This window comes from Syzygium oleosum, unplaced genomic scaffold (assembly GCF_021117445.2).
Source record: "Syzygium oleosum isolate NSW1041296 unplaced genomic scaffold, Sole_v2.1 Sole_v2.18, whole genome shotgun sequence".
Lineage (NCBI taxonomy): Eukaryota > Viridiplantae > Streptophyta > Magnoliopsida > Myrtales > Myrtaceae > Syzygium > Syzygium oleosum.
The window spans coordinates 2,874,782-2,896,979 of NW_026607502.1; the positions used below are offsets into that span (position 1 = coordinate 2,874,782).

A 22,198-nucleotide genomic window follows, 5' to 3' on the forward strand; every position below is an offset into this window, starting at 1 on the left:
TACCCGTGAGTTGAGGGACTTTGAAGTGTAAGTTGTCCAAGAGAGTTCATCCGATTTCATTCGTTGTTTAAGGTAGGACGTTCATCTTTCTTCTTGTTCCACCGTCCTTTGAGAACCCCAGGTTGATAGCGATGAAAAATGAGAGATGAAAGTTCATCATGTTCCTTTGAACGTCATGAACTCACCCTCCATTCCGCTATTTTGGCTCCAGATAGGAGTTCGTACTATTAAATGCCAATTTTCTCATAGTTTCCATAATATTTTTGTGAAGGTCGGTCGTTGCCTTCGTCTCATTTACGTACCTACGTCCGTTATTTGATGGAGATTCCTTTGATTTTCATGTCCTTAGAATCGGTTTCCTTGAACTCATCCATCTAGGTGCCATATTACGCTTTGCGTTTCGTTTGATTGTTACTGTCTACTCATCTCGGTGCATTTGATATTTAATTTTTGTATTAAGGCATGGTATTTCATTGATTGAAGTTTGGGTGTCGTTTTATCCGTTTTGTTTATCGGAAGTTGAGTTTGTTCGTTGTTATGGAATTTCATGAAGCGACACATTTTAGAAAATTAATTATACATGATCTTGAGTTCAGAAACTTGCAAAGTTGTTAAATATACATTTGTAGAGGATGGGTCGAGCTTTGTTTAGGTAGCATATCCCGAGTGAAGGTAGTTTTCTAGGGCTAAAACCCCTCGAAATTTGGGTGTTCGTGCTGATTTGGAAAATCCCAGATTGTGCATGGTGATTTTTTTTGGGCTTTGGAGGTTCTTAAGGTTGAATTTTGGAAAAATCATAAACTACAAAGTTGTAGGGTACTTCCATAGCTTCGATTTGGCGGGTGCATTGTTAAAAGTGGACGCGGTTTGGTTGGTAATTAGGGTCTTGAATTTACTGTTTATTTATTGCACGGGCTTTGTCTCGGGGTCTGGGTGACCTTCTGTGTTAGATTTCTAATTCTGTAACTTTGCGGGCCGAATTGGGAAAAGCTATAAACTAGAGAGTTTTAGTAGACATCAAGTACTTTCTAATCATGGGTGTTTCGTCTCGATCGAGGTTCATAAGATTAGTCACTTCAGGTTTAGAAGTTAGGACAAAATATGGCAAAACCGGTTTAATTTTTTGGAAATTGTTTCTAGGTGTTGTTGCTTCTCTTCTTGACTCATGTTTTGCTTACTCATTTTATTGCTTGAAGGTGATTTTTAATTTATTACTTGATGATTTGTGAACCTTGTTATTCAATCAATCGTCACTTACTTGTGTGAATTTAGCTTTAGGCCCAATGTATGCCGTCAATTGGTGAGTTTTGGGTGGTTAGAAATGATAGATTTTAGATTTTTCGAGGTAAATCAAACTTGGTAGTCATCGATGTTGTCGCCTAGGATGTTTAGTTTCATTCATTTCACGTACAACGCCATCTAATGTACGTAATCTATGATACGTCATCTCATTGCATGTCATCTATGGCTCGTTGAATATTGCATGACATTAATTACATATGTCATATGTCACTTATCACACGTTGTCCTTTATATGCCATATATTGTATATCATCAGTACTCGTCATTTGGTTACTTATATCGCATGGCATCATCTATGCATATTCTGACATACATCATACTTAGTGACTTTCACCTTGGTTCATTCATATGTCATTTGTTTAGCTCTCATGCATCATAATTACTATTTTCTCATGCTTTGTATTTAGTGGTCATTTAAGTCTGTGATTTTCCTCTATATTTCACTTTATGTTGTCCCGTTAGTAGGTCTCATCTCATAGTTTGAGATATAGGCACGATTAGTTTAGGGTACCGCTCACGAGGGTCCTGTCTTGATGTGTGATAGCAAGGCCATGTATATTCTTTGCCCGACATGGTGTCGGGTTTTACTTTTCTCGCACTTTACATTCTGTCTTTGTTATTTACATGCTCATCTCAATTTGGCGTGTTGTTTATTCTATATGCTTGATGGATACCCATTTTTTTGCAAGCAACAATGCATGATCACTTAGTGGAACATACTAGTAGCTAAAATTTGACAAGATCGCTTGAAATCATGTTTTTGTAATGAAGCGAGTTTCAGTACCGAAATGGCTAATTATATGATTAGCGTAACCAAGTTCCAATTCTCAGGGTCTCTGGTTCGTGGAAAGTGAAACAACCTCCTGCGTTTCACTTGGCCCCTAACTAGCCTAGAATATGTTAGTGGTGACTCCAAAATGAAAGAACATGTTAATCATAATGAATCGAGTCAACCAAATATCGTGGATTGGTAGGGTATGAGAGAACCCGTGCAGAGTGTTAGCATAACCTATAAGAGGCTCTGGTTGCTCTCACTTGGCAAGCGATCATCGTGACGGATGCCAAATCCCCCAACATCTTGCGTAGGGAGGGTTGCAACACTTGAGAAATAAGATCAATGGCATATTTTGCTCGAGAAAAATAATAAGCGAAGGAATTTAAAGTAACTTCTAAGCTTAAAAAATAGCCAAGTCACCCAATATTCTCAAAAAATAGCCGAGTCACCCAATATTTTTCATTTCAAACTATTGATTGAGATGTTGCTAGAGTTTTGAAATGCTATTATGATCATCTCCAATAATAACCATGTCGTCCACATATAAGAGTATAATAATAGCACTACGGGATTTATGTATGTCACACAAAAAGAATATAGTTATAGGGATTGAATTTAAAACTAAGGGATTCCATCGTTAAGCTAAACTTGGAATACCATGCATGAGAAGCCTATTTTAATCCATATAATGATCGACATAATCGATACTTTGTTGGAAGAATGAGTGTCTTAAGGAGGAGGCACAATATGGACTTCCTTAGCGAGATCACCATTTAAGAATGCATTTTTAATATCCATCTAGAACAAAGAGTAATGCTTAACCACAATAATAGCAAGAAGACTGCGAACAGAAGTAAAGCATGCAACAAGAGCAAAAGTTTCTTCATAGTAAATTATGTATTCATTACTAGCCGAGATTTCTATAAAATCTAAAACTAATTTGCCATTTTTTGCTACCAAAAATGATTAGTACTAGCTTCTCTATATGTGCAAGGTTAAAAAACGGAAGTAATGGTATAGTAACAATGGCAATCATGAAGTCGAAAAGAAGGTTGATTTACTCTAGTGGAACGACGGACTGAGGATGATGGAATGTCCAACAATGGAGATTTTGTGGATGGGGCAGACATGTCAGAAGCTATTGAGGTGGTATCGCCATAAGGACTTGCATCAAAATTAGAAAAAGAAGAAAATTTTCTAGAGAGGATGCTTCCCAAGTAGATGAAGGTGTGGGATTTTGTAGGAATAATCCACTGAAGGGTTGGTGAAGAAGGGGACATGACTTGATGATTTGAAGGGACGAAAAAATAATAACAGTTTATGTTCCCAAAAGGTGAAATGGCCATACACATGAAGATGGTTAGAGATAGAATCCCAATATCTATACTCTTTGTGCTCCATGCAAATACCTAAAGAATCCACGCAAGTGGGCACAGGTAACTAACTTCGTGCGTTCATGTGGAAGAAAATGTACAAAACAAGTACTACCAAAGACTCGAAGAAGATTGTAATTGGGGCTACTACCATACAAGTATTCATAAGGAGAAATGTTACCTATGATAAGTGATGGAGTACGATTGGTATTATATGCAACAGTAAGACAAGCATTGCCCCAAAACTATTTAGGACAAGAGGCAAAGACTAGAAGGGTGCATGTATGCCTATGTTTATGTTCTGCTTGACTATTTGAAAAGTTTTTAGACAAGAACGATGAATGATTACATCATTTGGAAGAGAATTCTAAGAAATTTGGTGTTTTTATATTACATGACATTATCAATGCTAAAAACCTTGATATCTTGAAAAATCGTGTTTTTATCATGGCAACAAGAATACGAATAAGTTCATATCAATTTTTTTAATAAAATAAAGCTAGATATAATGAGAATAATCATCCATAAAGATTACAAAATAGCAAGAAGGTCCCGTGGTGGGGGTTGGAGATGGTCCCCAAATATAAGAGTGAATTGGATCTAAAGATGCATGAAAGACAAATTCTTTAAGATCAAATGGTAAGGCATGATCTTTTCTTAATTAACAAGGCAGGCAATCAAAATGTTTATTATCAACAAAATCTAAATAATCTCTTGAAATCAAAGATCTTAATCTAGAAGAAGAAGCATGATCTAACCAAGAATGCCAAGTTTCAAATAATACCGTGACAACACTACCATTGAATTAGTTGAGAATCTTTAAGGAAATAAGCTCAAATATGCATACCACTCTATAACATATTCTAATGGTTTGTCCTGTTTGTCAATCCCACACGTAAAAACCATGAGAAGAGAAATGAATGTCAAACCAAATTTATACAATTATTCTATGAAATTAAACTTAGTAAGAGTTTGGGAGCTAGAAATGTGTTAGGTAAGGATAATGTGGATGTTGAAATAGTTCCTTTACGGCTGACTCTTATTTATGAATTATCGGCTGTGCAAATAGTAAGTGCACGAGTGAAGGATTTTGTCTAAAAAAAATTAGAATTTGAAGTCATATGATTGCAGTAAGTAGAGTAAAAAAAAACCACATATCAGAAGTACTTGACACGGCATATATAATAGTAGCATTAATAGGGACAGATGAGCTAGAAGTATTAGATTCTCGAAGAGGGTACGAAGATCCTCTAAGGATAGAGTGTCGGACTATTCAATGGGAGAAGTCCTATGGTAGCAGTACGCATGTGCATGTGAACCTCAGTTTCATGGTTGATTATTTGGCCCTATGGGTTGCTGTGGTCACAATAGATAGCAATTGGATGCCATATGATCATGTCGGCGACAATGCTTACCAAATTTATCCATTACATGCACTGTGCCGACTTAGACATAGTAATTTTGTATAAGGTATGTGAACAAATTAGTATTTGGAGAGCCAAATCGGAGAAAATAAGGCTAAAAATGGACCTATCACATGGAAATATTGAAACCGGTTAGAAATCTGAACCAGTTGGAATTCGGTCAAACTAGTCGAAAAATGTCTCGAAATCGATCGGACTGGTTTGATTGAATTGATCAACGTCGGCCAATGGTTGATAGTGAGAGGCTCATATGAACTGATGACATGGCATAACACTAACGTAGCTAAAGACGTGGTGAGTGTTGATGTGATGTCGAGCATGTGTGTGGATGATGTTCACGATGGTAGGAGCAGTTGACTTGTGCAGACCTAGAGCGCGCATGGATCTAATGCGTAGAGGCGCGTGGTGGCGCGTACAGGCATGTGAGGTGGTGGACATCAACGCTGTTGGAGAGGTCTAATTCATTGGAGGATGGCAAGGCCGATGATGGTGTTTATTTCCCACAACAAGCACCTAAATGCATTGGAATAGCACTCAATAGCAGCAAGCTTGGTGGATCCCAAATGCAGCGATGCGCAGTGGCGGGTAAGGCGACATCAAGCCGTAGTTTGCGAAGAAATTTCATGATTTAGTTTGTTTAAGGGCGGTGAGTCTGGTAGTGGTGTTCATTTATCGAAATGAGTAGTGGATTACTGTCGGAAAGCTCTGGGAGAATGTGAACTGGTGAAAAGATGCGGCCGGTGCAAGTGCCGTTGTTGCAAACACTATGGAGAAACGTAACTGATGCAACTAAAGTTGGACGCTTCTTCATATAACGATAAATGCTCTGATACCAAGTTGAGAATTAAGATAAAAGAGAAAAATAGAATGTTTTGTAGATTACAAAATGAATAATATAGGATCCCATATTTAGAGTGAGATTATAATTAGACTTAAGTATAATTAATGTAAATTATAATTAACTTAATTCTAAATAGTAATCTTAATGTAATTTAACAGTTACAAAGCCAGACTAATTTCGAGCTTAAAGTTTGAACAGAAAGTTGTAATTTGCGACGTTGGGATTCTGTTGTTAATGCCCAAAATAGGAACCGTAAATTTGTTGGAGCTTTCACCAGGAATTTTTTAACAATGCCACAAAAATCAGGTCAAGGCGTCCGGAACCCAGACTACCTCGTAATATTTGACAGTGTTTATATGTTTAAATGATATAAAAGTGGTCAACCCCTTATCTGTGTTCTTGAATCATTATTTACATATGTTACTTGTTTGGTGAACTACGCCGTAATATTTGATAGGTGAATGAGATAGCTCGACAAGTGGCGTTTATACTGCCTTTAGAGACCAATGTACGTTTAAGCCTATCAGATAATGGTTGCACCATTCTTCTATCCAATGAGGTGATCTTAAAGCAAAGTCTCATAAAAGGTTATTAGTCGAACAACTCAGACCTGAAATCATGTTTTGATGGATGTTCCCATCAAGTCATGTTACTTAATTAGTCGATATAAACAGAACGTGTGTCATGAGTCATTTGGTCAATTATAACCACCTCCATCACTTGCCCCCACCTTCAACCAATTCTCAGTCTCATCAAGTATACATGGTAGAAGGTCAATGGCTTCCACATATTATTCCTCTTTGCTGTGAGGATTGAAGTGAAATGCATAAAGGAAGTCAAGGTGTCACACATTTTGGACCGTCAGATTTAGCAGTCCGTATGTCGACTATCAGAAATTAGTATAACTGACACACATTGACATTTGCTCTAGGCTGTTGGTTTAGCTAGTGCGATCTAGCCCGTCGATTGGGGTATGACTGACCATAATTGTGACATTTGATTTCTCCATTAATTCAGATGATTCTTTTTAGTAAGATTTCTTGGTTTAAAGGCGCAAAATGCCCCAATCTCCTACTTCTATCATAATTTAGCCCTAGGGCTTAAGTAATGTGTTGGAAAGTCCGACCTAAAAGTTTAAGCTAATAGGTGAAGGGAGATTATAAAGAGCATTTAGAACCCATTGTTAAGCGAGAGGGAGGGCAATAACTGAAGCGATAAAAGCAAAAAGTGACAGCAAAGGATGAACGAGTTTCGGAAGTCGAAAGAAATAATAGACCTATATTCATGGAAGCCGAAACCAATAACGAATCACATAATACAGCAGTGAGGATTCAAAAACTACATCAAAATCATATCAAACCAGAAGTCGACAGAAATGATGGATCTAGATTCATGGAAGGCGAAACCAACACTAAATAGCATAACACAATAGCGAGGATCCAAAAGCTACACCAAAACAATATCAAACCAGAAATTGCAGAAATAATGGACCTAGATTCATGGAAGTTGAAACCAACATTAAATAGCATAATAGAGCAGTGAGAATCCAAAAGCTACGCCAAAATCATATCAAATCAAAAATCGCAGAAACAATAGATCTATATTCATGGAGGTCGAAATCAACACTAAATCACATAACATGGCAGGGAGGATCCCAAAATTACATCAAGCTAGAAGTCGATAGAAATGATAGACCAAGATTCATAGACCAAGATTCATGGAAGCCGAAACTAGCATTAAATAGCATAATACAGCAGCAATGATCCAAAAGCTACACCAAAACCATATCAAACTAGAAATCGCAGAAACAATGGACCTAGATTTATGAAAATCGAAACCAACACTAAATCACATAATACAGCATTAAGGATCAAAAAATTACATCAAAACCATATCAAACCAGAAGTCGACAGAAATGATGGACGATTCATGAAAGCCAAAACCAATATTAAATAGTATAATACAGTTCCGGCTTCCATGAATGTAAGTCCATTATTTCTGTGATTTCTAGTTTGATATGCTTTTAGTATAGCTTTTGGATCATCGCTGTTATTTTATGTTATTTAGCATTGGTTTCGGCTTTCAAGAATCTAGGTCCATTATTTTTGTCGACTTCTGATTTGATATGGTTTTGATATAGTTTTTGGATCATTGTTGCTATATTATGCGATTTAGTATTGGTTTCGACTTCCATGAATCTAGATCAATTGTTTCTATCGACTTTCGGAACTTGTTCGTCCTTTGCTGTCGCTTTTTGCTTCTATTGCTTCAGTCATTGCCCTCTTTCTATTTAACTATATGTTCATGGAAGAAGTGAATATGTTTGTGTTCTCAGGAGCCCAAATTAGCTAGTGATATTTTCACACAGCTGTCATCCTTAAAAGGGCGTCTCTCGAGTGAAGCCGCGCAGAGCAAGCTCATCACATATGGGCCAAACCATCTCTCTGAGCTTAAGGTATCATTCTTCTCCTTTTTCATAAAATAATATTCCATTTAAAACTATTAATATATTGTTCTTCAACAGGAAGACTATGTAATTTTGTGGAATACACTTTCTTGGGGCATGGAGTTGATTGCCATCATATATATTGCTTTGGCTAATGGAGAGGTTAGTTATAATACATGGGCTCAGCCAACCCATTTCCCTTTAAGTCCAAGCCCAGCCCACCATTTCACTTTTTCTTCAACAAATGAAGAAGTTCTCGGTGGAAACAACAAGAGAAAGAACAGAACAAAGAGAGGGAAAGAGCGTATGCGAGAGGGAAAGAGGAAATAGGGAAAATCCTTGACGTGTTTAGAATCCAAGGCTGAATTCTCGCTATTATGTAATGCTGGATAAGTTTTCGAATCTATTATTCTTCTAATCAAAGAATCATTAAAGTTAAGGCTTCAAATTCGTAGTTTTATTGATTATGTGTTGCTAAGTCCAATTGGGGGGTTTCCGAGCTACGTATATATATGGGAATGGAAGTTTAGGGTGTTGTGAAGCCATAGTTTTTTATGGATTTCAATTTGAGCTTGTGGTTTATCCGAAGCAAATTTTTGAAATTTGCCAAATGTGCTGGACTTACTGCGAACAGTAGCTGTGGAGCTGATTTTTCTTTGGTTTTTGACTAGTTTTTGGGTCAGCCAAGTTAAGGATTTTGTAGTACATTTAAACTTCTTTCTTTGGACTCTAAGTTTGCTTAAGTCGGAAGTTCATGGGAGGAAATTACGGCTTGAGCAAGTTTATCGCGTGAGCTGCGTATAGCGAACAACAATGGTATCCGTTATGAGCGAGCTTGCTGTTGGCGCATATGTGTTGTTTTATGGACAAATTAGTGTAGTTTTGTCGAATTGTTCACTAGAATATCGGTTTACTCAGTTTTTGATACCGTTTTTCGATAATTGTTAGGTATTCGAGTGCATCGGCTCGAGTAACCATTATAGGTTGGTTTTTTGGTTTTCTAGGTGAGTGGTACTATTTCATTTTTCAATTTGTAAGCACATGTTTAAAAATATATATCTTACAAATATGTCACATGTCATGAGATAATGACATTTTTGTTGCATAAAAACGGATCGAGCATTTACTGAATGTAAGCCCATTGTTTCTGTGATTTTTTGTTTTATATATTTTTAGTATAGCTTTTGGATCCTCACTGCTGTATTATGCTATTTAGTATTGGTTTCGGCTTTCATGATTGTAGATCCATTGTTTTTGCGATTTTTGGTTTGATATAATTTTCGTGTATCTTTTGGATCCTCGCTGCTATATTATGCTATTTAGTGTTGGTTTCTCGCTATTGTATTATGTTATTTAGTGTTAGTTTCGACTTCCATGAATGTAGATCCATTATTTTTGCAATTTTTGGTTTGATATGATTTTGGTGTATCTTTTGGATTTCGCTATTGTATTATACTATTTAGTATTGGTTTCGGCTTTCATAAATTCAGATCAATCATTTCTGTCGACTTTTGATTCGATATGGTTTTGATGTAGTTTTTGGATCATTGTTGGTGTCTTATGCAATTTAGTGTTTATTTTGACTTCCATGATTCTAGGTCAATTGTTTCTATCTATTTCTTAAACTCGATTGTCCTCTGCTGTCACTTTTTGCTTCTATTGCTTCAGTCATTGCCCTCTTTCTGTTTCAATTATATGTTCATGGAAGATGTGAATATGCTTGTGTTCTCAGGGATCCAAACTAACTGTTGATATTTTCACACAGCTATTATCCTTAAGAGGGGGTCTCTTGAGTAAAGCCGTGTAGAACAGGCTCATCATATATGGCCCAAACCGTCTCTCTCTGAGCTGAAGGCATCGCTTTCTTGGGGCATGGAATTGGCTACCATCATGCCTATCGCTTTGGCTAATGGAGCCAGCTCATTTCCCTTTAGTCCAAGCCCAGCACACCATTTCACTTTTTCTTCAACTGATGAAGTAGTTCTCGGCGGAAACAACAAGAGAAAAAACAAAACAAATAGAGGGAGAGAGCGTCCGCGAGAGGGAAAAAGGAAATGGGAAAAATCCTTGATACGCTCAAAATCTAAGGCCAAATCCGAGACCGAATCCTTGCTATTATTAAATACCGGGTAAGTCTTCAAACCTATTTTTCGTCTAATCGAAGAATTGTCGAAGTTAATGCTTGAAATTCGGAGTCTTATTGATTTTGAATGTTGCGTCCGATTGGGAGGTCTTCGAGCTGCATATATATTGGAATGAAATTTTAGGGTGTTGTGAAGTTATAGCTTTTTACAGATCTCAATTTGAGTTTGTGGTTTGCCTAAAGTGAATTTTTGAAGTTTGCCGTGCATGTTGGACCTACAGCGAATAATAGCTTCGGAGCTGATTTTTCTTTAGTTTTTGTTTAGTTTTTGGGTCGGACAAGTTAAGAGTTTTGTAGTACGTTTGAAGAGCTTTCTTTGGACTCTAAGTTTGCTTGAATCGGAGTTCGTGAGAAAAAGTTACGGCTTGAGCAAATTTATCGCGCGAGCTGCGTATCCGCTATACGCAGCTCGCGCGACAAACTTACTCAAGCAATGGTATCCGCTATGGGCGACCTTGCTGTTGGCACGTAAGTGTCGTTTTATTGACAAATAAGTGTAGTTTTGTCGAGTTGTTCGTTAGAATATCGATTTACTCGATTTTTTATACTGTTTTTCAATTAATTGTTAGGTATTAGAGTGTATCGGTTTAAGCAACCATTATAGATTAGTTTTTCGGCTTTTTAGGTGAGTGGTTATATTTCTTTTTTGAATTTAGGGAAAAAACCACCAAAAACCCCAAACTTTGTCACTAGTGACACATTTACCCCGAACTTTTTTCTGTGACACAAAAAACTCCAAACTATGCTATTTGTGACACATTTACCCCAATGTATTTAGTCCATGGGCATTTTCGTCTTTTTCTTTTTTTTTTCTCTTTTTTTTTCCTTTCCGGCAAGGGGGGCCCTTGCCGGATCCGGCGAGGGGGGCCCTCGCTGGCGTCGAGCAAGGGCAGCCCTCGCCGACGCCGGGCGAGGGCGGCCCTCGCCAGATTCGACGAGGGCGACCCTCGCCCGACTCAGGCGAGGGCGACCCTCGCCCGACGCCGGCGAGGGTCGACCTCGCCTGGCGTCGGGCGAGGGCCGCCCTCACTCGCCCAGGCGAGCGGCCCTCGCCGGCGAGGGCCCCCCTCGCCGGAAAGGAAAAAAAAAGAGAAAAAAAAAAGAAAATGCAAAAAAGACGAAAATGCCCATGGACTAAATACATTGGGGTAAATGTGTCACAAGTAGCATAGTTTGAGATTTTTGGTGTCACAAAAAAAAGTTCAGGGTAAATGTGTCACAGATGGCAAAGTTTGGGGTTTTTGGTGGTTTTTTCCCTTGAATTTATAAGCTCATGTTTAGAAAATGATATGCTATAGATTTGTTATGAGATAATGACATTTTTGTTGCATAAAAATGGACCGAGCATTTAGTGAATGTAAGCCCATTGTTTTTGCGATTTTTGATTTGACATGATTTTAGTGTAGCTTTCGGATCATCGCTACTGTATTTTACTATTTAGTATTGGTTTCGGCTTCCATGAATAGATATCCATTGTTTCTGCGATTTTTGGTTTGATATGGTTTTGATGTATCTTTTGGATCCTAGTTGCTATATTACGCTATTTAATGTTGGTTTCAATTTCTATGAAACTAGGTCCATCATTTCTGTCGACTTCTAGTTTGGTATGGTTTTGATGTAGTTTTTGGATCATCGTTGCTATATTTTGCAATTTAGCTATGGTTTCGACTTACATGAATCTATGTCAATTGTTTCTGTCGACTTTCGAAACTCGTTTATCCTCTGCTTTCGCTTTTTGCTTCTATTGCTTCAGTCATTGCCCTCATTCTATTTCAACTATATGTTCATGGAAGAGGTGAATATGTTTACAATCTTAGGGTTCCAAACCAGCTGTTGATATTTTCACATAGCCGCTATCCTTAGGACGGGTCTCTCGAGTGAAACCATGTAGAGCAGGCTCATCACATATGGCCCAAACCGTCTTTCTGAGCTTAAGGCATCATCCTTCTCCTTTTTCATAAAACAGTATTCCATTTAAAACTACTAATATATTGTTTTTCATAGACTATGCAATTTTGGGGAATCCACTTTCTTGGGGCATGGAGTTGGCTTCCATCATGCCTGTCACTTTGGCTAATGGAGGGGTTAGTTGTAATATATGGGTCTAGTCAATCCATTTTTCTTTAAGTCCGAGCCCATCCCACCATTTCGCTTCTTCTTCAACAGATGAAGAAATTCTCGACGGAAATAACTAGAGAAAGAACAGAATGGAGAGAGGGAGATAGCGTCCCCGAGAAGGAAAGAGGAAACGGGAAAAACCCTTAACACGTTCAAAATTTGAGGCTGAATCCTTACTATTATGTAACGCCAGGTAAGTTTTCGAACCTATTATTTGTCTAATCGAATAATCGTCAAAGTTAAGGCTTGAAATTCAAAGTTTTATCAATTCTGTGTTACTGCGTGCAATTGGGAGGGGGGGGGGGGGGGAAGGGGTTTGAGCTATATATATATATATAGGAATGAAAATTTAGGATGTTGTGAAACTAAAACTTTTAACGGATCTCAATTTGAGCTTATGGTTTGCCCGGAGCGAATTTTTGAAGTTTGCCGCGCGTGCTAGATTGATTGCGATTAGTGCTGATTTTTCTTCGATTTTTTGCTAGTTTTTGGGTCGGCCAAGTTAACGATTTTGTATTACGTTTAAAGAGCTTTCTTTGGACTCTAAGTTTGCTTGAATCGGAGTTCGTAAGAGAAAATTACGGCTTGAGCAAGTTTGTCGCGAGAGCTGCATATAGCGGCCAGCAATGGTATCCGCTAGGGGCGAGCTTTGCCGTTGGCGCATAGATAAATAAGTGTAGTTTTGTTGAGTTGTTTGTTAGAATATCGATTTACTCGATTTTTTATGCCGTTTTTCGATTAAATGTTAGGTATTCGAGTGCATCGGTTTGAGTAACCACTATAGGTTGGCTTTTCGGCTTTATTGGTTAGTGGTATTATTTTTTCTTTGAATTTGTAAGTTCATGTTTAGAAAATGATATGTTATAGATATGTTATGAGATAATGACATTTTCGTTACATAAAAATGAATCGAGCATTTACTGCCGTTTTGTCTGTTTGGAATGAAAGGTTATCTTTTTGTTTCGGTTTGAGCTTATTGAATGTAAATGGGTTTGTGAAACCTTTTGGGAAAGTCTCATGAGAAGTTCTTGACTTTGAATATGATTTTTGAATGGTTATATACTAGTTTATGAAATGAATTTTGAACTGGTTTAAGAAATATATTGCGATATATGAAATGATTTATGGATTTAGCTTTGTGGATTGTGGAGAATATTATTGTGGGTAGGTATATGCTCAGTGTCTCTGTGAACCCAATGATGGGTTGTGGGTATGCGTATACTAGTCTAGGATATCCCTGTGAACTAAGCCACCAGCTTATAGTGGGTAGAGACCTTGCCAAGAGAGAAATCTTAGTCATCTTGTCACAAGGCATTATCCGTGATCATGGTTAGATTTATGAGCACAAGATTGGCTAATAGAATAGATCATTGGTGTGTGTTTTCGATGAGATTGGCCAATGGAATAGACCATTGGCGTGTATTTTCAATGAGATTGACCAATGGGCTAAACCATTGATTTTTGCTTTGATATTATTATTTGAAATGAATATTTCTATTATGAAAATGTTATATTAAAGTGGTATATAACGTATTTTGACCTTGAAATCTGTTATATGCTAGAGTTGAGTTAAATGAGCTTTGATTTGGTCTCATAACTGTGTGCATAGTGGATGATCAATCTATATAGAAGAAATGTATTATTCACTGAGCTGTGGTAGCTCATTACTCTCATCTTATTTGTTTTTTGGGTTCTTTAGCGAGCCGCAGCCGCATGTAAGGCGTGAGAGTTTTGATATCAAGGAGGTCTTTTTGTTAGTAGGGACTTTTTCTGCGGAGCTTCTGAGTCAACTTGTTGATGGATATGTATTTAAACTTTTGATGATTTGTAGTGAACTCTGATATTGGTTACCTTTTTATCATATATATATGTAGATGTATATATTTTGATATCAGGTTTGAGATTTGATGGATATGTATTAGACTTTTGATGATTTGTAGTGAACTCTGATATTGGTAACCTTTCTATTATATATATGTAGAGGTATATATTTTGATATCAAGTTTGAGTTTTGGTTATGTTTAGACTGCGTCCTTTAGTGAAAGGATGGCCGTGTCATGCCCTTGTTCTTGTTGAGTTAAGGGTGTGACATTAGTTGACTGCTCACTTGCTTTGCACAAGTTCATATGCATATGCCACATCTATCGCAAGCGATATGAGATAATACTTCAATGTCGGATTACGAGCGGGAGTGGGCACATAGAATTTTGACAAAGCATATTTGTGAAATGGATAGAACTAGCTCTAATACTATATTAGAAAGATCAATCTAAAAGTTTAAGCTAATAGATGCATGGAGACCACATAATATAAAGAACATTTAGGACCCGTTATCAAGTAATGTGGGACAATACTTCGACACAATGACATTGTATCCGCAACCCTTCTCTAGGGTTGTAAAAGCCCGATTCGCCTTCACTCTATTTCCCGTTGGGGTGACTATAGTCTTCGGTACCGAAGTTGGGGTGGACATGAAAGAACATGCCGACAATCCCACGATCTCCTCTGCATTAATATATTGAGCTGCGCTGATCGAGAACATTTCCAAGATTACTAGCTCGATAATGGAAAAAAAAAAAAAAGAGGGTGACGTCTGGAGCCCTGCTATGGCAATTTAGTAGGGTAGCGTTAGAAGGGAGTTGCGGAATTTCAATAGCCACTTCATTGAATCGATGGAGGTAATCTTTAACGTACACTTCCAATTGCTGCTTGAATGCTAATAGTGTATTATGTATCTTCTAGAACCGCTGACAATTGGAGAAGTGCGTGATGAATGTAACAACTAGTTCATGGAGCAAGCTGATGGAACACAGTTTCAGACCGCTAAGTCGCCGGGAACGCTCATCATAAGATTGTGCTTGGTGTCTTGTGCAACATCCTAGCAGCCTGAAATGCCTCCGCATGTTCTAAATCGTCTCCTGGAACATCAAACTAGTGTTGGTTGTGCTACTTGGACCCTTTTGGAAGAGGAGCAACTATTATTTCGTTTGTAAACTTCGGGTCGTGATGATAGAGAATTGCTGCTAATAACTTGGGATCACCGAGTCTCTGGATCACATCCCCGAACTCATGTTCCTTTTATAGAAACCAACAATCCACGTCTTAGTCATCCACCTTATACATAAAGCTCAAAGCTTCTCGCCCGACACCATGCTTGCTTCCTAAACTCCTTGATTCGACTGTTGAATTACCTCCATGGGCAATGCCCGTCGAAACCTTACCCTATGGGCTCTGATGTTACGCGTCTAGGAGCATGTCAACCTTGTATACCACGGTAGAAGATTGATCCCTTGTGATACACCTAGCCTCCGATGCCGATGGTCATACACCGGAGGAGGTGTAGGGAATTGTTGGGGGCAGTAGTAGGGCCTTGGATATCGAGGCATGTTGGGATACGATAGAGGAGTTGGTGACGCATAAGGAGACGGCGCATGCGTGACTTGAGGGGGGGGGGGGGGGGGGGGAGGAGGGCGGGCGGTTGGGGGAAGCTTGAGTAGGAACTGGGGAGAGAAAAATGGCCTGCTCCCTACTTGTACGTTTGAATCACTATTTATAGGTTCGCCGAGTAATGCATAACATATGCTGGTCTTCAAATGAGAAGTGAATGGGATGATTTGACAAGTGACATGTTCATACCACCATTAGGAATCAATGCAAGTTTGGCCTTTCGAACGGTGGTTGCATTGTTTTCTCCTCAAATGAAGTGATTTTAAAGTGGTGTATTGTCAAAAATTATTATCAGGGTAACTTAGGCCCTAAAATTATATTTCGATGGGTCTTCTCATCAGGTCGTGTCACATAACCAGTCGGTATGTACAGAACACGTGTTCGGAGTCAACTGATCAATTAAAACCACATCTATCATCTATCAATATAGTCTATATCACGATATTACATTCTGTGTTTTTCTTATCAACGCTCCGCTAGAAAAAAAATGCTAATTGCAAGAAAAGAATTCTAATTAACTCAAGAGATTCGCATAATAAATAATCATATTCATGTTAAAAGATATGATTGAATATATCTATACCATTGGGAATTTTTTGAAATCGTTCTAACCAAGCAAAATATTGATTTATTACCTTGCGAGTCGAACAGATTAGAGAATTTACTTTGTATTTTTCAGAGCAATTAGCAAAGAATGAAAGAGAGAAGAAACTCAATGCATACAATACAATTCCTTCAACGTACAGATTCCGTCAGGCAATAATACAATGTGTGCGTGCTAGCATCAAGCACCTAATATGTTGAGTCCAAAAAACAAAGAAGACGACATAGTAATGAACCAATAGATGTAAAATTAACAAGCAGTTCCTAAATTAAGCTCTGTACCCATCACAACAAATCGCTGACATAAATGATACAAATTCGTACCTGCAATCTAGACCGGATCGGCCGGCATCGCGCTGAAAAATATTTCACGCAATATATATGGCAAAATATGATGACAAGAAAACGGCGACTGCCCAGTAATCCAAAACTCTCGAACGTTCCAAGAATCTGACTAGCTTGAGCAGCATCCACCTCTCTTGATAGCCGACACATCCTTACCGACATCGATCTTCTCTCCCTTAGACGGCACAGCCGAGCCGTTCGCTTGCTCACTTGTTTCCAAGGCCTTCTTGCTCACAATGTTGTAGATCTGAGTCAAGACTTCGGCGAAAGCATTCTCCACATTGGTCGCCTCGAGCGCGGAAGTTTCCATGAAGAAGAGGGCCTCTCTCTCTGCAAATGATTTCCCGTCCTCTGTTGAGACTGCCAGGAGGTGCCGGAGATCAGATTTGTTACCGACGAGCATGACCACAATGTTGGGGTCCGTGTGATCCCTCAACTCCCTCAACCATCTCTCCACATTTTCAAATGTGGAGTGACGAGTAACGTCGTACACAAGTAATGCGCCTACAGCTCCCCGGTAATAAGCGCTTGTGATGGCACGGTACCTGTGGAAATTTAGGGAAATGTAATATAGCGGAAGAGAAGGAAGTATTGGCAAAATGCAATCTAACAGTGGTATGAGGTCATCGCAAGATGTCTTTAAATTAACAACACTGAAAGTTCCAACAGTTACTATCACAACACAACTTTAAATTAACAATATGACAGTCCGAACAGTCCGAACAGTCATAATCACAAGTCACAACACAACTAAACTCATGAACTTTGGCTGGTAAACTCATGGACAAAGGGCAAACACCACCATAAGACCACAATCCCCACAGCTTTTGGTTTGAGCGCTCACAAAGCTTCTTGTCTTTTGTGTCCCTTCTACATTTACTTCTGGTAAAAACTCGACAAAGGAAAAAAAACAGAAAAACAGAAAAACAGAAGCAGAAGCAAAAGTTCAGGGGAAAAATCTCGCAGTACACCAACAATTATTGTTAAGCATATATCAATTGTCTCTTTTTCAACAAGGAGTAAATACCATCATTAGCTCAACTATATAATCTATCATGGATGTTAAATCTTGATAGAGAAAAAATTGAATTTTGATGTCATCAATATTTATTCTGGCTTGTGGAAATTGCTTGTATAGATGTTTCCTGAGTGACTAGTAAATCTACCAGCCATTAAACCTCTTCAAGGGATAATAAATGCTGAAGCAATTTTTTGCAATTGCAAACCCAACTTCTGAGGAACAAAAGGTGAAAGTGAAGTGCCATCGGTTTCAATGCCTGTGTGTGGCATCATAGTTCCTCATTATGATGAAAAAACTATGAAGGCAATCCATCTGATGAAAGATCACATTAAAGGGGTGCTATGAACTCACAACATATGGCTTATACTGAGAAGAATATGCAATATCGTAAACTGAGCCATTTGAAAAATGAGCCTATCGTACATCTTCTTTTGGCAAGATAGCCCCCATACTTTCAGACTCAGCAAGACTAAGAGAGTACTGCATAAATATTCGTCTGTATTCTGTTAAAATCAACATTTACAATACTGTCATCACTTATTTTGGCATTAAACTTTTTACAGAATGGTCAACTAAAGTTTTCAATTGTAAAAAGAAAAGTATATTTTGGTCACTCTTTTACATTTAGCACTTGCCATTTTAGGATTTTGACCTTATCTATATCACAAAATACTCGTAGAGTATTGCATATATTGTGTCAAATTATGGAGTCACAATCTTGTAATTATTAATCTTGAGAGAAAATGGACAAAAGCAAAGCAGAGAAACCTCATTTATCAATTCTGAAAGTACAAGGGGGGTGGGGCTATCCCACCAAAATGCATCGAAAAGGGATTTCTTAAAAAATGACATGATGTATAGGGGGGTCAAGAAAGTCAAGACATGATTTAGTCATAGGACTACAAAGCTAAGTTGGGGAGAGAGAGAGAGAGAGAGAGAGAATCAATTCTGAAAGTACAAGGGGGGTGGGGCTATCCCACCAAAATGCATCGAAAAGGGATTTCTTAAAAAATGACATGATGTATAGGGGGGTCAAGAAAGTCAAGACATGATTTAGTCATAGGACTACAAAGCTAAGTTGGAGAGAGAGAGAGAGAGAGAGAGAGAGAGAGAGAGAGAGAGAGAGAGAGAGAGAGAGAGAGAGTTCTACACTCAACAAGAATTTGTTCGCAAACAAGGTCAATTTCGCACGTACAGCAACACAATTTGCTAGAACTTGCAAAATGTACAATGTCATCATGAAATTCTCGAATTTCCTTAAGTCCCTGCAGGCTCTAACTCATGGAAGGATCGATCTAACATGGCTGAGGGAAATATACCTGCTTCTTTAGTTAGTAGTGTCTTGCACCAATGCATATCCTCATAAGTTTACAAACTTTGCTTTGAACTTATTATGTGTCAATATCCTGCTTTCTAAATTTCCTCAAAATTTTCAACCACCCAAGGGCATGCTTAATCTATCTGAACCCTATAGGTGGGAGTCAGAGAGATATTTTCTTGAGTATCTTATAAAGCAGATGATTGGAGTCTTCCTTGACTAATCCAGATTTCTTGTAAAGCAATCTAACCAAACTAAAGATGAAGTACAGCAGTTCATGGATATTTACTATAATCTGGCGAACGACAAAGTTCTATACCATACTTTGATGACTACAACAGGAACCGCACCTTAAAGATAAGCGATCTCTACGATATGGATGAAAAGTAAGATGTATTCACATGTTCTCAATGTGGGTATAAACTCATCCTCAAACAACGCAACCTACCCCAGTTGCCTGTTCCACTAGATCTGTTATGTACTAAAACCATCCATAATACTGATACCACAGTACGTAATCAATTTCACTGTTGAAGAGCCAAAATAAGGGTGACTACAATCAAGAGACCATTTGATGTTTATGCAAGCAAAGGGAAATTTCGGCCACAACATGATCCAATGGGTCCAATAAGAAGAAGGCATTGAAGATGGAGTTTTTATAAGTTGAAGAATAAAGGTTCCTCCAGCTGAATCAAAGGTTGAAAGGATGTTTCCTAATTTAAGTTGTTTCCTAATTTGATATTTCCTAGTTTGATATTCCCTAGTTTAAAGTTTCCTAGTTTGATGTTTCCTAGTTAAGTGTCCTAGTCCCTCTATAAATAGGAGGTGCTTCTCAATTGCAAGTGGCAGAGTTGTAAGTTAATAATTCTCTCAATTGAGTGATTCTTTCGGTTCTTTATCCATTTCGTTGGTGGTGAGCCTTCAAGTTCTTTATCCTTGACTGATGGAGTAATCCTTTATGCCTTGGGTGGTGAACTTTCTTTATCCTTGGCTGGTGGAATGATCCTTTGTGCCTTGGTGGTGAACTCTTCTATCCCAAAGTTCTTTTCTCGCAAACAAATCAAACACTTTCGTTCTGTTAAACACATTCAGCAAGCTCACCCAATCTCATCACGCATCAGTTATTCCATGGGACAAACATGGTGAAGAAAAGAACATCCACGCACTATCAAGTCCAAAGCTTCGTTCTTCTGCATCGTTTCCAAAACGATGACAAACATTATCTCAAAATCCTGAAAGACTCATAAAGCCTATTGGCTCCATAAACAGTAAGTCTCTGCAAGACAAAGCACCACACTAGATGTTCTTCTTCCACAAAGATCCCAATCATTCACACCCATTACGCAGTCAAGTTCAAAATGCCTAACAATCTAAAAATAAAGAGAAATGGAGGCAACAGAGCAAGATGCTAGCTTATTCGTGCATCTTACTCATGTTCGCCAGTCGGGGGGAATGGAAAGAGCCATATATGTCAGCGGATGAATTATGAAGATATAAATCGCCATCACCCATACAAACCAATCTTGTCTCGCCCAGGAAAGGAAAAAAAAATCCCAAGCGACACAAAGAGAAAACAAGGGCCATTACCACACAGCAACTGAGCTTAATTCCACAGCAGTCCCCTGTAATTTGAACTACATGGGGAGATTACCCTGCCTAATGACTTCAGATCTACCAAAACCAGCACAACTAAAAAACAACCAAACCTGAAACTTGTCCAATTTGAAACATACTTCCTAACAAAAGCAGATCAACCATTCCCAAAGAAAATCCCTAACTAAAACAAGATCCAACTGCATAGTATTTACCTCCAACCATCATAATCATTTAGCAACACAAGACCCAGATCACCCAGAAGCACAATCACAGAGCAATGATGACAAAACTGCGGGAGGACAGCAAAGCTAATATGAAAGACGACAAGACCCAGAAAGGCTTTTCTCACCTTTCTTGACCGGCGGTGTCCCAAATCTGGGCCTTGATGACCTTGCCATCGACGTTCAAGCTCCGGGTGGCGAACTCGACACCAATGGTGGACTTCGACTCGAGGCTGAACTCGTTCCTGGTGAATCTGGAGAGCAGGTTGGACTTGCCCACGCCAGAGTCGCCAATCAGAACAACCTTGAAGAGGTAGTCGTAGTCATCCTCTGCTCTGTACCCTGCCATCTTGCTCAAACCCAAGAGAGAGAGAGAGAGAGAGAGAGAGAAGAGAGACAGAAGGGCGTTTTCGAGAGCAACACGGCAAGTTGCACGACGTACTCTGTTCTTTCCCCGTTAAGGAACAAGAGCCTTTGGTCTAATCAAAGCGTAAGCGTGTGTACTTTTCTCCAGTTTTGACGTTTTATTGTCTGGGCAAAGAAAAAGTGAAGACCCCATTGTGTTTGTGCTTGTGCTTGGCTGGGATCCAAACATGAACATGTGAAAATCCTAGTTTTGATCCTTTAGTTTGCGAATTTTTCTCAATCAAGCAGTCGAACTTTTAATTAATCAAATTGAGCCCGGAGAATTGGCGTAATTTTTCCAATTAAGTCCCCTTCGGCATTAGTTTGAATTGACGCATCGATTAAAGCTTGAAAGAGTCTTAAGTGAGAAGATTCTTGTGCTGTTGTGGTTACCGGTTAAATGCATGAGGCTAAAAATCTCGAAAATGAAGATCGCGACCGGATTTTGGACTGTGAGATTTTTCATTACGAGCATTATGCTCGAGTTTTCACATTGGTACTTTTTCCAAGTGTCATTTCCTTTCTTTTTTTTTGGTTGTAATTATAATTATGTCTTTTCCCGCCATCAATGGACTCCTCAAAAAATTTCAAGCCACAACAACAAGAGGGTCACACCCTTCTACAAATCCAAGATAACATCTTTGTATGCAAGTTAAGAATTTACATTAACTGCCAAACGAATCTTCTTCCTCTATCCAAACACTGTAACTTCTCAGCACTATGGTAAAACTTCAGGACTAATCTTTATCTTGAAGAGATCGATTTTGTCGGGGAAATGAAGATCTGGCTTTTTCGACAAAACGTAAGGGTAATTCGCTTG

General features: G+C 38.5%; 1 protein-coding gene across 1 annotated transcript; it reads right to left on the reverse strand.

The window, feature by feature from the left end:
- Positions 1–16,564: 16,564 nt before the first annotated feature.
- Positions 16,565–21,475, reverse strand: LOC115682110 (ras-related protein RABA1c). The gene is made up of 2 exons (XM_030606246.2): positions 21,102–21,475; positions 16,565–17,362 (listed from the first exon to the last, which is right to left on the reverse strand). The coding sequence occupies exons 1-2, from the start codon at positions 21,320–21,322 to the stop codon at positions 16,927–16,929; spliced, it is 657 nt and encodes a 218-aa protein (XP_030462106.1). The 5' UTR covers positions 21,323–21,475; the 3' UTR covers positions 16,565–16,926.
- Between the last annotated feature and the right edge of the window lie 723 nt (positions 21,476–22,198).

What these genes read in the sequence shown, in the direction of transcription:
- LOC115682110 (XM_030606246.2), bottom strand. Translation starts at nt 21,322, where the DNA reads ATGGCAGGGTACAGAGCAGAGGATGACTACGACTACCTCTTCAAGGTT. An exon ending in GACACCGCCGGTCAAGAAAG is followed by an intron (nt 17,363 to 21,101) that starts GTGAGAAAAGCC and finishes AAATTTCCACAG; the next exon opens with GTACCGTGCCATCACAAGCG.